The sequence below is a fragment of the Condylura cristata genome, unplaced genomic scaffold, assembly GCF_000260355.1.
Source record: "Condylura cristata isolate star-nosed mole 26May11 unplaced genomic scaffold, ConCri1.0 scaffold00005, whole genome shotgun sequence".
Lineage (NCBI taxonomy): Eukaryota > Metazoa > Chordata > Mammalia > Eulipotyphla > Talpidae > Condylura > Condylura cristata.
This window is the reverse complement of record NW_004567106.1, coordinates 49,721,285-49,736,790: the sequence shown is the minus strand read 5'-3', so window position 1 is coordinate 49,736,790 and position 15,506 is coordinate 49,721,285. Positions and strand designations below refer to the sequence as shown.

The 15,506-nt window shown below is 34.0% G+C and overlaps 1 protein-coding gene across 9 annotated transcripts in view; it reads right to left on the bottom strand.

The window, feature by feature from the left end:
- Positions 1–15,506, bottom strand: part of FOXP2 (forkhead box P2) — a 244,664-nt gene that overhangs the window by 202,134 nt on the left and 27,024 nt on the right. For 3 of the 9 annotated variants that reach the window (XM_012721016.1, XM_012721015.1, XM_012721017.1), the window contains exon 2: positions 13,047–13,052. The exons of the other annotated variants lie outside the window; for them this stretch is intronic. In XM_012721016.1, coding sequence (XP_012576470.1) covers positions 13,047–13,052 — 6 coding nt within the window. The remainder of the gene's footprint in view (positions 1–13,046; positions 13,053–15,506) is intronic. 9 annotated transcript variants of the gene reach the window in all.

Genomic DNA, 15,506 nt, shown 5'->3' with positions numbered 1-15,506 from the left:
CTAGCACAGTATGTGGCACTTTGCAGGAGCTCAATCAATATTAAGTGAATGAATAAATCTGATCTTTATTGCTAAACTGTTAAAATGAGGCAAACAACACAAGCAATCACACACACTGAAATTAGCTGCAAAATCATTCTAAAGAGATGAATGACTGCTTATAGTATATATAGTATATAGTAAAATGGAGAATGCTAGCAAGCATTTTCCCTTTCCTCCCTCCTTTCTTTGAGTCTCGTTCATTTCTCTGCCCACACTCTCTCATAAGTAACTTGGGTAACTGATGATTTGAAAACTGCTCATTTAGAAATTCCAACTGATATTAAAATTGGGGGAATAATAAAGCTAAATAAAAAGCAAGAGATTCTAGACAAGATGTAAGGAAAGATGGTTTAGGATTTTTAGCCTAAAATGATTTTCCTGGCCCTCCCTGGTGGCACAGCGGGTTAAAGCACAGCACTGAGAATCTAAAGCTGCTTCCGCATGAGTTCGATCCCCGCCTGCCCCGGAGGTGACCACATGGCGTGGCAGACCTCTCCTGACCCGCCCGCTGCTCCCCTCAGCAGTGTACTTCGTCAATCTGCCTGTTCTGCTCCCTATTCTGTCTCTGGTGAAGCCTCTCGCCGCCCCTGAGTCTCTGGCCTGTACCCTAGTTCTGTATGCACAAATAAATAAATATTTAAAAAAAAAAGAAAAAAAATGATTTTCCTATTTAACATTTTCCTCCACCCTGAGTTTTCTTTTTCTTTCTTTTATATATATGTATGTATGTATGTGTATATATATATATATATATTTGTAATGTGAGAATGGGAGTAACTTTCAGACTGTCCTTAGGGGGTCTTTATTTTAATACAAAAATGAATTGGAAGTAGCTAAGTCTAAATTGGCCCTCAGTGGTGGGATCTATTCCTTCTGTTTTTCAGCTATGGCATCAGTGTGACCTACCATAGATATCAGAAAGTGAAAGAAATGCTACTGAACCAGTTGTGGGTCTATTTTTAAAATCTTTTCTGCCTTTGCCTTTCTCTGATTAGCCAGTGGCCATGTTAAGCAGATTCTGGATAGATGGGGGATAGTGAGAGAAAAGTGGTAATAAGTATAGAAAGGAAAGAACGCCACATGGGAGCCTTGAAAAGTCAGACCCACGATTGAAGTTTTCTTGGGAGCTCATGCCTAGCAACACAACCAACTAGGAGAGTGATCCCAGCTTTTGCCAGGTAGAGCAGAGGATTCACTTAGTCAACATCCCCATTCTTTCTCCCCAACTCACAGGATTGTAAGAAATACATTATACTTACTTTATGTTAATAAACTTAATAAGGGTAGTTAGGAAGCAATACAAAACCCAAGTAGTATATCCAAATTTTGCTAGAGTCAAACATTTTAGGAAAAAACAGGCATTTTCTCAAAAATGCAAATTAATGCAAAATCAAGATAAAGGATCATAGTTAAGCAATTATTAATTAGAAGTGTTTTCAAAAATTATTTAAAATACCTCTGTATCAGTTAACCCTTTATTTTTCATTGAATATTAGACAATGATTGATCTCAGCCCACCTTTTGCCTACCCCTCCCCATCCTTTGGAGATTCATGTGAGCTGATTCTTATGACTAACATAATATCAGGGGTATACCCAAGATTATGCACATTTTTACAAGGATAGCAAAATAAAGCATATTGAAATACAAATAATGAAGTTTGCTACATCAATTCTAAAATATAGGTATATATAAAACCATGACTATTTCATTACTGCATCAGTAATATATCCCTTTCTTAGTATTAAGTTATTGAAGCTAAATGTCACAGAAGAGAAAAGCTAATGATAAATTCAGACATTTTAGTTTGGACTGTTTAGTTATTTAAGCTGAAGTTGGAAAATGACCTTGAGTTTCATTTTGAACTTGTTTTTCTTGATTCAAATGCCTTTTAGTATTGTCATCTTGTTCTATTTTTTAATGTTTCCAAATTTTTGTTTCTCAATATAAGTTTGGACATAGGTAATTCACTTGCCTTGTGCAATTGTCATCTTTCCTATCATATGAAATGAGAAGATATTTTATTATAACTTGATCTAATGCTATATAAAGCAAGATTAAGACTTAAGATTTTTAAATATAAATAGTTAGGAACATGAAATTTTTTCCAAACTATGACTTTCCTATGTAAATAGATTCCTTTAATAAAAAAGACCTAATAAGAAAAACTGAGAAAAAGGATGTTATTCCTAGTAGGGTGCTCTATTTTTGTTTTAATTAGGTAAATAAATTGTTTATTTATTTATTTTTAAAAGATTTATTTATCTATGCATACATGAATTGGGGTATAGGTCAGAGGTATGGGGGTGGCAGGATTCACCAGATAAAGAGTGGGGACCAAAACAGGCAGATTAACTGAAATACACTGCTGTGGGGAGCAGTAGGTAAGACAGGAGAGGTCTGTCACGCCATGTGGGTCAGTTCCGTGGCTGGGAAACAACTCATGCCGCAGTGGCTGCAGATAACCTCATAGTGCTGCGCTTAAACCTGTTGTACCAACAGGGAGGGCTCAATAAATTGTTTATTTTTTGAAGTACACACTCATAAAGATCTTTTCACTACAAAATGTGGAGATCATGTGGTATCTTTTTTTTTTTTTTTTTTTAAAGATTTATTTATTTGTGCATACAGAACTGGGGTATAGGCCAGAGGCTCAGGGGCAGTGAGAGGCTTCACCAGAGACAGAGTGGGGAGCAGAACAGGCAGATCAAGGAAGCACACTGCTGAGGGGAGCAGCGGGCGGGTCAGGAGAGGTCTGCCACGCCATGTGGTCACCTCCAGGGCAGGCAGGAATCGAACTCATGTGGAAGTGGTTTTAGCTTCTCAGTGCTGTGCTTTAACCCGCTGCGCCACCAGGGAGGGCCCTCATGTGGTATCTTAATCCATAAATTTAAACTTAAAAAATTACAGAATCATAACATCTTATTTTAATCTAATATAAATATTTATGTAAATATCCTCTAAATAAAATCTTAAATGCTTAAGGGTAGTGAACTTTACCTTTTATATGACAAATTTTGAAATAAAAATTCCATTAAAAATAAAACTGTGTTAACCACATCCAATTTATGTTTTTTTAAACAGTTAATACCATATGTTAATGCAATGGAAGAAGATTCATACATAATTAAAAATCTTTAAGAGAGAGCATTTAAATAGAAAAAAAATTAAATATGCATTTAAAACGTAATATGTTAGACTTAAGGCCCCTGTGTTTATGCTTTCTCTTTTTTTAACATAATGATAATTCTTGAGGAAAAGTATTAGCACTACCAATTTGAAAGATAAGACTACTAAAGTTGGTAAGAATACTAAAGTGGTAAAATACCTAAGAAAACTAACCTGGTATATAGAGTTGAATTTTCAAAACCAATTTAGCCTAATTACAACACACATGGTTTTCTTTCTGCTTTACAGTGCCCGTAGTTAATTTTTAAAACTGCACATTTTATCATTATACATGGCTTCATACTATGCCACTGAGCTATTTGTGATTTAACATCTCCTGCCTGTATTTTATCAATTATTTTTCTTAACTTCTTCCCCATCCTCCATTCTAGCAGGTGAAGAAATGATTTCAATAGAGGTAGTAAGTGTAAAGGCAGAACTATATTCAGTATTTTACTGGAGGGGATGGTATAAATTGGACAGAGTAAGAAAAACTATAGTTCCATCAGGAAAGCTGATATAGATCCTAGCTAGATGGACATTTTAGGCATAAAGCAGAGCATGTAAATAGCACAAATGCTAAGGTGTAGGTAACAAAATACATATCCAGTATTAACAGAATACAAAATTTGAGGTAATTAACGATACCAGAGAGACAGGAAGCCCTGGAGAGCCTTATGGACTGAGGGAAACACTATTCATTTATCACTAAACAACTGGAAATTGTTAAGTTTTTAACACAAGGAGTTATAGATCAGATTGTTTTATATCAACCACCCTGAAACAATACAGACATTGAATTATGGTTAATAGGAGGCGGTTGGTGGCAAAAGTGAGGGTAATGAGGCAATTATGAGTATAATAGGATGATTAAGAAATACACAGAAACTACCTCTAGGGCAAGTTGAGAGAGATATAGAAAGCAGGGTAACAGAACTTTTTCACATGCTATCTTGTACAAAGTCTAAAAGGTGTTTCTCCCGTAAAACAATTCACTTTGTTGATTGGATGCTATTGCCATCAATTAAGCTAAAGGATTTTGGAAAGGAGAAACAGATTTAGGATAGAAGGAGATTTTAATTAATTCAGCTTGGGGACTCATGAAACTTAAAATTCCTAGGGAATATCATAGTGAATTTTCCTGAAATGAATATATGCATCTGAAATGCTAGGGAAAATCAGAGTAATGTAAGAGTTATTATAAAGATGAGATTACCTAATGCTAGATAATGGAGTGCATAGGAGAGTAGGAAGAGGAAGTAACAATAAGAACATTCCAACATTAGGGCCCTCTCTGGCAGTGTAAGGGTTTAAAATGCAGCACTATGAAGCTGTCCTCAGCCACTGCAGCACGAGTTTGATGCCTGTCCAGGGAGCTGATCCACATGGTATAGCAGACCTCTCCTGTCTTGCCCACTACTTCCCTCACAAGTGTATTTCAGTAACCTGCCTGTTTCTGTTCCTGACTCTGTCTCTAGTGAATCCTTTCACGCCCCACACCTCTGGCCTATATCCCTGTTCTTGTGGCATAAATGAACAAAATGACTGAATGGTTAAAAAACAACAACAACAAAACCAACATTGAATAAAGGAAAGAGAGCTATGTCCCCCTCACCAAAAAAAAAAAAAAAAAAAAAAAATAGTCGGAGACAAAATGAAAACAGGATACAAAGAATGCTGCCAAAGAAAATAAGGGACACGATACCAGGTGTCAATGCCACCAGGAAAGTAAAAAGCCCAGATCATTCAAATTTAAATCTCTAAACTCTGGTAAAAGTCTTGCCACCTAGAAGGTTTTCAATCAGTGTTTGCTGAAGAATTATTAAAAAAAAAAAAACAACACTTTTTTTTTGAGGAAAGAGGGACAATATATAATAGAAAAGAATTGGTGAGGACAAGCATAATTCCTAAGCCCCTACAGTATACCAAATTCAATGCCAGTCCTTTTCATATACTGCTTTAGTAAATAAGAGGCTAGTGTCTACATTTTACTAATAGCAAAACAAAACAAAAATAAGAGGACTTATATACAACTTAACCACTGGTTCATGAGAAGAATTTAAACTCAATCCTATTTCTAAAGTGATGGCCCTGGTTCTCACCCATGATGTCACTGATGAAGCATTCAACAAAATGGGTATCCTGTATTAGTTTATATGAAATTTATAAGAACTTAGATGATTTCCAACACAGTTTCACATTCAAAGTTACCGTTCCTGTGTATTGGTGTTAGTTAACATCCCTGGTGTGTACATCTGCTTGGCCAGATTTCAAATTCCCCAAGTGGAACTATTTCAGAGTTCTGAAGGTGACAGAAGCTCAATATTTATAGTTAATAAATAGACAAGTATTTAAAAAAAATCAATGTGTTTACTAAACAGTTTAAATAGCTCAAGAATTATTGTAAGAGAAGACAAACATAAGTCACTTAGATTTGAGAATAAGGGAAAAGCTTTTAATATATATATATATATATATTATCAGACAATCAACCAGTTATAGTGTGAAAATCAAGCAAAAATTTCAAAAGAGTTAATGAAGGATTAGTTTTAAAGGTTTTATATGTTCAGACAGCAAGAATGACACTTTGATAAAATACTTGGATTATATATCTTGTTTCTTTTTAATTTTAATTTTTTTTAAATGAAATGCCTTTTTCTTACATTTTTGTTAATTTTGAAAGTATAGGAGTTCCCCTCTCCAGTGTGCTAGATGACATTTTTATATATACCTTTGCCTTCAACTATACCTTTCAAAATCTGAGAGAGCAAATATGTCTTCATTGTAAAAGATTATGAAAGCTTTTATCTAATATTTAACTGATGCTCTTAAATAGTTTTTGCTACAGATTTTAAACTAAGCTTAATTTTTAAACAGAAGTCACTGGAAAAGCTCATGCAAATCAACCAATTTTCAAATCTCTAGTGAAGTAACGTAGTTATAATGTTAGGTCTTTCATGAAGCAAACAAATATAACTTTTTTCTATGACAGAAAAAATGGTGTTCACAAATGTCCCATGATCATGAAACAAAATATGCCCAGATGTGTGCAAGTCTTTTTATTCCATTTGATTTGATAGTCTTGTCAATAAGATTATTAAGTGGCAAGTGACTAATAAAGTGTACTAATGGATTGAATGAATGGCTCACTGTGAATCTAAGGAGGCTTACTACTAGTGTCTGAAAGAAAAAGCTCATTTGGATATAGCCAATATCATATTTAAGGGAAAAAATAAAAGAAAAATAATATGTCCAAAAGGCTAATGTTGGTGAAGAAACAAAAATGATCTGATTTTCATCTAAATATGACAAGACTGCATTAAGATTTTATCTTGATTGTTGTATATTTGGAGAGAATTCCAAATATCAATATCAAGAACGATTCCACCTACTATAATATGTAATAATTAAATCCTTATAATACATAGTATTTGCCTGAGCACTCTATTTTCAAAAAGGACCACTACTTTTTCTTCTAAGTTATACTATTAAGATGAACCAGAGATAAGTTTTTAATGGGTTAGAAAGTTAAGGAGAAAGTTTAAGAAATTCAAATTTTAGTTTACAGAAGAGAAATATGGAGGACAGAATACTAGCAATTACATTTAAATATATTATTCTGCACAGGAAAAAATCAGCTGGAACCCAGCTAGAACATTACAAATCAATCACAAGTTTATAGCCATCATTGAAGTCTGAAGCCAGCACTAAAGTCTGAAGCCAGCACTAAAGTCTGAAGCCAGCTTTTTGTAACAAATCAGAGTTCAAGTTTTCTAAGGAAAAAACAAAAGGTTAATTCAGATGACTATATTATTACTTAAATAATAAACTATTTACTGTTACCATTTGTTTTACAGAAACATTTCACATCCAAACTGAACTCCTGATTGTCTGTCCAAACTGAACTCCTGATTTTCTCCAAATACACCTCATGTTACAATTTTGGTCCTACTTAGCTCCTAATCATCTTTCTATTTTAGCTTAAAAGTCATTTTCATAACTAAAATAGATGCTCTCTGCACTCATTCCTCAAAATCACTGTGTGTTTTTCTAGATCACTGATAACAACTTATAATTACTATTTCTTTTTAAGAATTAAGCAGGTATCACAAACCAAAGACTGTTCTAAGCACATGCTATACCTTCTACCTCACTGGGTAATAAACTCAAAGAGAACAAACACTATAACGATTTTGCTAATTCCTATATACTAAAGCTAGAGAAAATGTATGGATAAGTAAGTGAAGGGAAGATGAAAGGATTGGAACTTCTTTTCTTGATGTTTAGGACAACAGGAAGGCGAAACCATGTAATGTGTGCTGGAGTAGTGGGCATTGTATGTTTATTTATACAATCCTTGTAGAGCAGTTCTAATTGTACTCCATCAAAAAGCAATTTGAGGATCAGAGGCTGTAAGTCACTAGTCTAAGGTCAATAGCTGATAACTGTTGAAGGTAAAATTCAAACCCAAACCAGTCCCCTTTTAAGCTAATATGCTTGCTGCTTATTTTCATGAAAATAAACAGGTGCCAAAAGGTCATTTCAAAGTTAATTATTTCCCTGACAGAACAGTATGACTCGAAAGAGGAAGCACTGAAGTATTTTTAAGGTTCTTCTGAGAAAATAGGTGACTTGTGGTTATCATTAGTTTCTATTTTTTACCTAACCTCAAATTTTGGTGACATGCAGAAACAAAATATTTTAGTCGATGGTTATAAAACAAACCTTGATACATTTATCAGGTATTTTAAATATTTTAAAATATAACATTTTGTCTTAGAATAAACTTTTCTCACTTACAAAATATACTAAGGAGCTTGTATCATAAAGTTTTGAACAATTCAATATTGTATTTTAAATGAACAAAGACAATAATGACAAAATATTAAATATTCATAAATACACATTTTGATTACTTAATATGATCCCTGAATACATGTTCTCTGTTAATCTATGTATCCATTCTGTATTTTGAAGATTTTCCTTGTGGTCAAAAGGAACAGTTTTTTTTTTCTAATCATAAAAAAAATCTCTTAAAATTTTATTCCATTTAAAGCTGTTCCCCAAAACATTATTTAACTGATATACATTACAGAAAATATCTTGCTTTGTAAACACTTCAAATAAGGCAAAACAAGAGACACCGCCACTGACTAACACATTACAGCAAAATGACTTCTTAACTGAAACTTTTCTGAATGTGCATCACAAAAGACTCCTGACACCTGTCATTTTCAAAGATTAATAAAAAAATTCCAAAAGAATACCGCAATGTTGCTTGAGCAGAAAGAGGAGAAACAAAACGATAAACTCATATTTTAACAAAGTTAGACCTCTCTCACAAGCTACAGGCTTTAGTTTAGACCTGTTCTTAATTGTTTTAAAATCTAGAAAACTCTTAATGTTCATATAATACAATAATTTAAGTCCATCACCATCATATTGTTTCCCCTACAGTTGTAATTTTCATGTGTTAAAAAAACAAATTCTCCGCCCTCCCTGGTGGCGCAGCGGGTTAAAGCACTGCACTGAGAAGCTAAAGCCACTTCCGCATGAGTTCGATTCCCGCCTGCCCGGGAGGTGACCACATGGCGTGGCAGACCTCTCCTGACCCGCCCGCTGCTCCCCTCAGCAGTGTACTTTGTCAATCTGCCTGTTCTGCTTCCCACTCTGTCTCTGGTGAAGCCTCTCACCGCCCGGAGCCTCTGGCCTGTACCCCAGCTCTGTATGCATAAATAAATAAATCTTTAAAAAAAAAAACAAAACAAAACAAAACAAAAAAAACAAATTCTCCTCACCAAATATCATAAAACTTCCCTGAGTAAGTTCATCTCAATGTTTAAAGAAAACTGCATTCAGAGAGGATATAAATATGTTATCGGTTAAGTATATGAAAAATCTATGGAGACATATTAAGTCAATGGCATTCAGTTTCAAAGCTAATGTTTGCTTACAAAGTTTTCAGATACTTTCATATAACAATTTAATACAAAACTGAACATTTGTTGTCTATGTAAAATCTAGTATTTGTGGAATCAAACAAAGTAGCTTCGTATTTAATTTCAGAATACTTAATGATTCAATTCATAAACATATACCTGGATGAAATATATAAAATAAAATGCATTTTTAAGGAAATGGGATTTCCTTAATGCAGATTTGCAAGGTAAAGAGTTTTTAGCAAAATAATCATTTCTGTTCATTTTTACCTATGCCTCTCTATATGTGATTTACCTACAACAGACAGTAAAATACAAATAGATTTATATGCATAGAAATTTTCATGGTGCCTAGTAAACTGAATACAAATACATATGAGATAAATTTGTAGTTAATGAGGGATCTAAAATCAATTGCTTAGATCACTGGCAGAGCAGTGACTAAAGCTATGTATTGTAAGCCAAACAGACTGATGAATACTGAAGGTATTGTTCAAAAAAGATCATAAAGAGGAAAAGAGGAAAAAATAAGAGAAAAGAAATCTCTTTTCACAGTCCATGGTTCAAGTTTGTAGCTTAACCAATCTATATCAGATACATACAGTATCTAGCACTAAAAATCATCCATTTTGCAGAAAAAAAAATATTAGGAAGATGTTTGCAAAGAGAAAGAGAAGCCGATACAAACAAACTTTACACTGTTTCTTAACTATACTTCAATATAATGATTAAGTAAAAGTTTACATGTATGGTAAATAAAATATTTTGATTCTCAACTTTAAAATAAATTGATGCAATGTTTTATACTTTTAGTTTATTGAAAGTCATACTTAACCTTGATACCTTTAGATTATCTACTTAAGGAAATTTCATTTGTAATTCCCTAAATATATTTTAAAATAATGTAACTACAATGCTAACACATATATAGTCTTTAACTATCCTGTCAGTCACTTTTCTATATCCTTTGTATATAATAATTCATTTAGTTCCCAACCAATGCTGTACTTGAGATTTTAGAGTTGAAGAAACCTGGGCCAGAAAGGTTAAAGAAAGCAAACTATTTGATGTGACTGCTAACATTTTTATTTATAAATAAATATTTTTCACTGTGTATTTTCTTATGTTAAACATCTATGAAAAATGTATCATTGCAGTTATTTCTCCTCAACTTGCAAAATCAATGCTGGTTTTGCTTCAGAAAGTTTAACAGTCCAGTCAGTGTCCTATAAGGAAAAGGTAAGAATTGATAGGTTGGTAGTAATCAAATTCCAAATTTATCCTGACAAATGACTTGTGTGACCTTGTTTACAGCTTATGATCTTTATGTAGAGAGTAGAAAGGATAAGTAATTACATATCCTTCTATAGTTGTACTACTGAGCTACCAGTAGTGCACTATGGCTGGCTACACCACATTGGGGCTACAGGAAAGGATATCAGGATGATTGGGAAAAGGTATTAAATTTTATTTTTCCCTATTTAAATTAGATTTTCATGTTATTTATATATAATTTTATTACATTTACTATATTGTAGTGATACTTGGCATATAGCTACTCTGAGTCTGTTTATACCTTAAAACAATATAAACTAGGCCTTGAAAATTATTTCATAAATCAAAGGAGATATAGTCTAAGCTTCAAAACCCATCTTTATTTGTCAGATTTTCAAGAATAACATGTTTTTTATTAATAACAGGGGTTATTTTTAAAAACCAGAACTTAATTTTCTTTACAATCTTAGCCATTGCACTTGCTTTCCTTAGTTATTATACCATACCACAACATTTATGACTAAAATAAAAATCATAAAATTCTCAATGGTGGGTTTTGAAGGCATCTTTTCACTCCAAGTTCACTACCACCCCCTCACACACACTGTAATGAGCATGCTTATTTAATAATCTATAAATTACACTGAACAAATTAAATGCATTCAACATGGAATATCTCATTGAGATTAACTTATCTTAACGTTTTATCATTTGCTAGAAATCACTGAAAAGCTTTATTTTAACTCTTGTATGTTTTAATTCATTTCCATACAACAAAATTAACTGGGCATCTACTATATGGAAAATCCTATAATAAGATTTAACTTCTCACCAGGGTAAAAAGATGTGAAACAATCACTCATACTGAACATTAAAAAAGAAGCAATGTATCCCAGGTGGGTAATTTAGGGGCCCAGGGCATGTCAGGACCTCTCTAAAATGAGTCTAAATCTCAGATTTAAAAGATGATTAAGATTCCACTTGTCAATGGTTAAGGATTATGGAGCTGGAACATGGGAAAATTTTACTGTGTTGTGTATGTGATTCAGAGAACAGCTTGTTAGACAATCTAAGGGAGGATTGGTTCTGGTTAACTGGAAAATCAGAGAAGTTCAGTATGGCAGAGTACAAGGCAAGATAAGGGATAAATGATTTAGAGAGACAAAGAGAAATATGTCAGGAAGGGCCTTATCAGGAAGTTTTCATAAACTCTGTCAAACACAATGGACTTTATTCCAAGTATCAAAAGGAAGCACCCAGGACTACTGGAAAACGAAATAATCAAACTTGAATTGTTTTAATGTATTTATTTATGCATACAAGAAATGGGGTTTTAGGCCAGCAATGCAGAGGGTGAGAGGACTTACCAGAGAGAGAACGGGGAAAAGATCAGGTAGACTGACTGAAACATACTGTTCAGGGGAACAGCAGGAGAGACAAGAGAGGTCTGCTGTGCCACGTGGGTCACTTCCCTGGCTGGGAATAAAACTCATGCTGCAGTGGCTTTGGACAGTCTCATAGTAATGCACTTTAAACCCTTGTGCCACCAGGGAGGGGCCCAAAATTGGATTTCAAAAGGATGGGCTGGCTGGTTATACAGAGAAATTCAGATGGGTCAAAGGCATTAATACCATTCATTAAGAGAAAGAGTTAGAACAAGTGATGACAACTGAGAAAGTAGACAAAATGAAGAGGAAATAGAACTGGAAATGATTGGCAATACATGTATTTGGAGACTGAGGAAGAAGTATGTGATAAAAATCCCAGACTTCCTCTTCTACAGTCGTAGTATACCATTTGAAAAAACTAGGGAATATTGTCCTATATATTACATATATATGCGTATAGTCTTTCATTAGGATGAAAGTCATGATAACATCGGGATGTGTCAAAAATGTGTCTAGAATATATCTCGTAGAGATGAAACAAAAGCATTTCCAAAAGGAAACATTAATAAATTAAAACACTGTTAGTGTGATTTTTATTTTACTTTGAGTCCAACTGGTGTATCCTTGAATGGAAATAGGATTTGATTTTATTTTTTTCAGATTTATTTATTTTTGGCCCTCCCTGGTGGCGCAACGGGTTAGGATGCAGCACTGCAAGCTGGCAGCAGTCGCTTCAGTGAGAGTTTAATCCCCAGCCCCAGAGGTGACCACATGGCTTGGCAGACCTCTCCTGACCCGGCCGCTGCTCCCCTCAGCAGTGTACTTCGTCGATCTGCCTGTTCTGCTCCCCACTCTGTCTCTGGTGAATCCTCTCACTGCCCCTGCACCACTGGCCTGTACCACCATTCTGTATGAATATATAAATAAATCTTTGAAAAAGATATTTAATTCATAATACAATATAATAAGCATTAACTGAATTTCTAATTATAGTACCAAATAGGCTATTGTATTTTCACAGATGTATTTTTCTACAATTTAAAAAAATTAGAAAAGTCGAATGAACAAATATTCTTAATATCTTTATGGGATACTATACACTTACATTGTTGGACCTCCTTAGCAGTGCAAGGGGTTGTCTTAGCAGTAACAACCTATCAGCAGCCACTACAGAATGAGTTTAATCCCCAACCAGGGAGTAATAAACATGGGCAGTAGACCTCTCCTGTCTCACCTGCTGCTCCCCTCAGCAGTGTATCTCAGTCAGTTTCCCTGTTCTGCTCCCTGCTCTGTCTCTGGTGAATATTCTCATACCCTTACCATTATCCCCTGCCCATCATCTCAGGCCTACACTACTGATCTTGTATGAATAAATCAGTCAATCAATCAATAATTGTGTAATTTTAGGAAGACAATGTCTCAAAGTTCTTGAAAATTACTAATACATAGAAAACATTATCTAAGCATTCAGAAAACATTATCTAAGCATTCAGAACAATTCAGGGTTATAGTAAAATAAACCTTTGTAATTTTGTATAACCTTACATAAAATTATAAAGTTTAATTGAAAGCTGAATTATTGTATTAAATATAAGACAAAATTTAAATGATTAAATGTTAGTTTTATTTTGTTATTTTATCTTAACCCACATAATCCACAACTTTTCTGTCATTTTAAAAGACTATTTATAGAGTGGAAACTAGTTGATAAACTACAAAGTAGAACTTAAAGCAGTTTTGGCTTTAAAACAGCTCAGATTTTGGTCTACATTCTTCAATTTTAAATAAAATAAAAATTTGGACACAATTAGAAACGTGGCACACTAAAAACAGACATAAAAGGAAATGAATTGTGAAGTTGGAATTGATCCTAAATTACATGCTGTTGAAGGCAAATTTATGTCTTGTTTAGAAAAGGGTCATCATAACACTTTTAAGGCATGACGCCTACAGCATATTTCTTGTTATTTACAGAGAGTTTAAAAAGCACAAACTCATTTTCTTAATAAGCTTCTTCAGTTCTTCAAATAGTTCTAAGAAATGCCAAAGGCTTGTCTTAGTTAACAAGTACATAGATAATCCAAAGTACAGCAGTGTCAGCTAAATAGTATTTGATTGTCGAAGATGCCGTTGGTAGGATTTTCATCACTATAGAAATGTATGAGGTACAAATTTTAGCAATTCTTATAACTTTGAGTGAGCTAAAAGAGCTTTTATATTAATTGAAATAGCTGAATAGGAAGAAAAAAAAAGCCACTGGCTCCCCAAAATGGAAATCTATTTGCTAAGTGTTAATTGAGCTTACACAGGAATACACTAGCTTATTCTTCTAAAGTATGTGGAAGTTTCTCTAAAATAAAGAATACATTGTAATTTCAGAAATTCAAAAATGTTGAAGAAAAACTGTTATCCAGTGATCACCATTATTAATAGATTTTTCTCATTATTTATTTTGTAGTATTAAAAAACCTGTAATTGAATAGCACTTGTTAACTATATATACTAAATTATTTTGTCTTTTCTTAATTATAAAATAATAGTTGTTCATAATTTGAAATACATAGATATCACTAATATTAACAATAAATATATAATTTACTGGCTAAATTATACTTTGCATATTTGTTCTCAGTATAGAAATTGTATATACAATTATTTAAAGATGATTTGATGCAAGTTGGAGAAGTAATTAGTTGTAGGACTACATTAAATCACAGTAATTCTTTTAGAAAAATAATTCACATACCAGCATACAAGCTGTACCAGTGAAAAAAGAGTAGAGTAATTCTTGAGGAGGAGGAGAAATTATTAACATGGTGGAGACAATTTTAGCAGAACACAAAGTATGAGACTTTATGCCTAAGTGCTGTAAAGGTGTTATTTCAAAAATTGAGCTCAACTTGACACAATACTGTGGTATATCAGTACATGTTTTCCCAGCTCCTAGCCTAAAAATCAGTTAAAGATTCTATCTTTTCAGCTTTTGCCTATCTTGGTTAGATTTCAGAGAAATATTGAACTGAGAGTGAAAAAGGCACAGAGAACTTATGCTTATGTATCAATCATTTCCAATATCTACTATTCAAATGGTGACCACTGGTCACACTTGCATTTATAGTGACACCAGGATCTGTCTCCTTGGTGGCTCAGTGAGTTAAAGTGCAGTGCTATGAAACTATCCATGGCCACTGTAGTGCATCCCCAACCAGGGAGGTGACCTACATGGTTTGGTGGACCTCTCCTGACCCGCTGGGCTCCCCTCAGCAGTGTATTTCAGTGCATCTTCCTCTGCTCCCTACTCTGTCCCTGGTGAATCCTGTCACCCCCACACCTCTGTCCTGTATCCCAGTTCTATAATAAATTCTTAAAAAAAAAAAAAGAATGAAAAGTTAAATGATACATGCTTGAATGCTAGCCTCAAACATCTTACATTCTAGCTGGCCTTTCCTAGTCAGATAAAATAGGGATGTTGGTGTTCTCCCTGTTGGCACAAAGGTTAAAGCACCACATTATGAAACTTTCAGATGCAACTGCAGCACAAGTTCAATTCATAACTAGGGAACTGACCCACATGATGTGACAGATCTCTCCTGACCCACCTGCCCCCCTCAGCAGTGTACTTCATCGATCTGCCTGTTCTGCTCCCCACTCTGTCTCTGGTGAATCCTCTCACTGCCCCTGCACCTCTGGACTG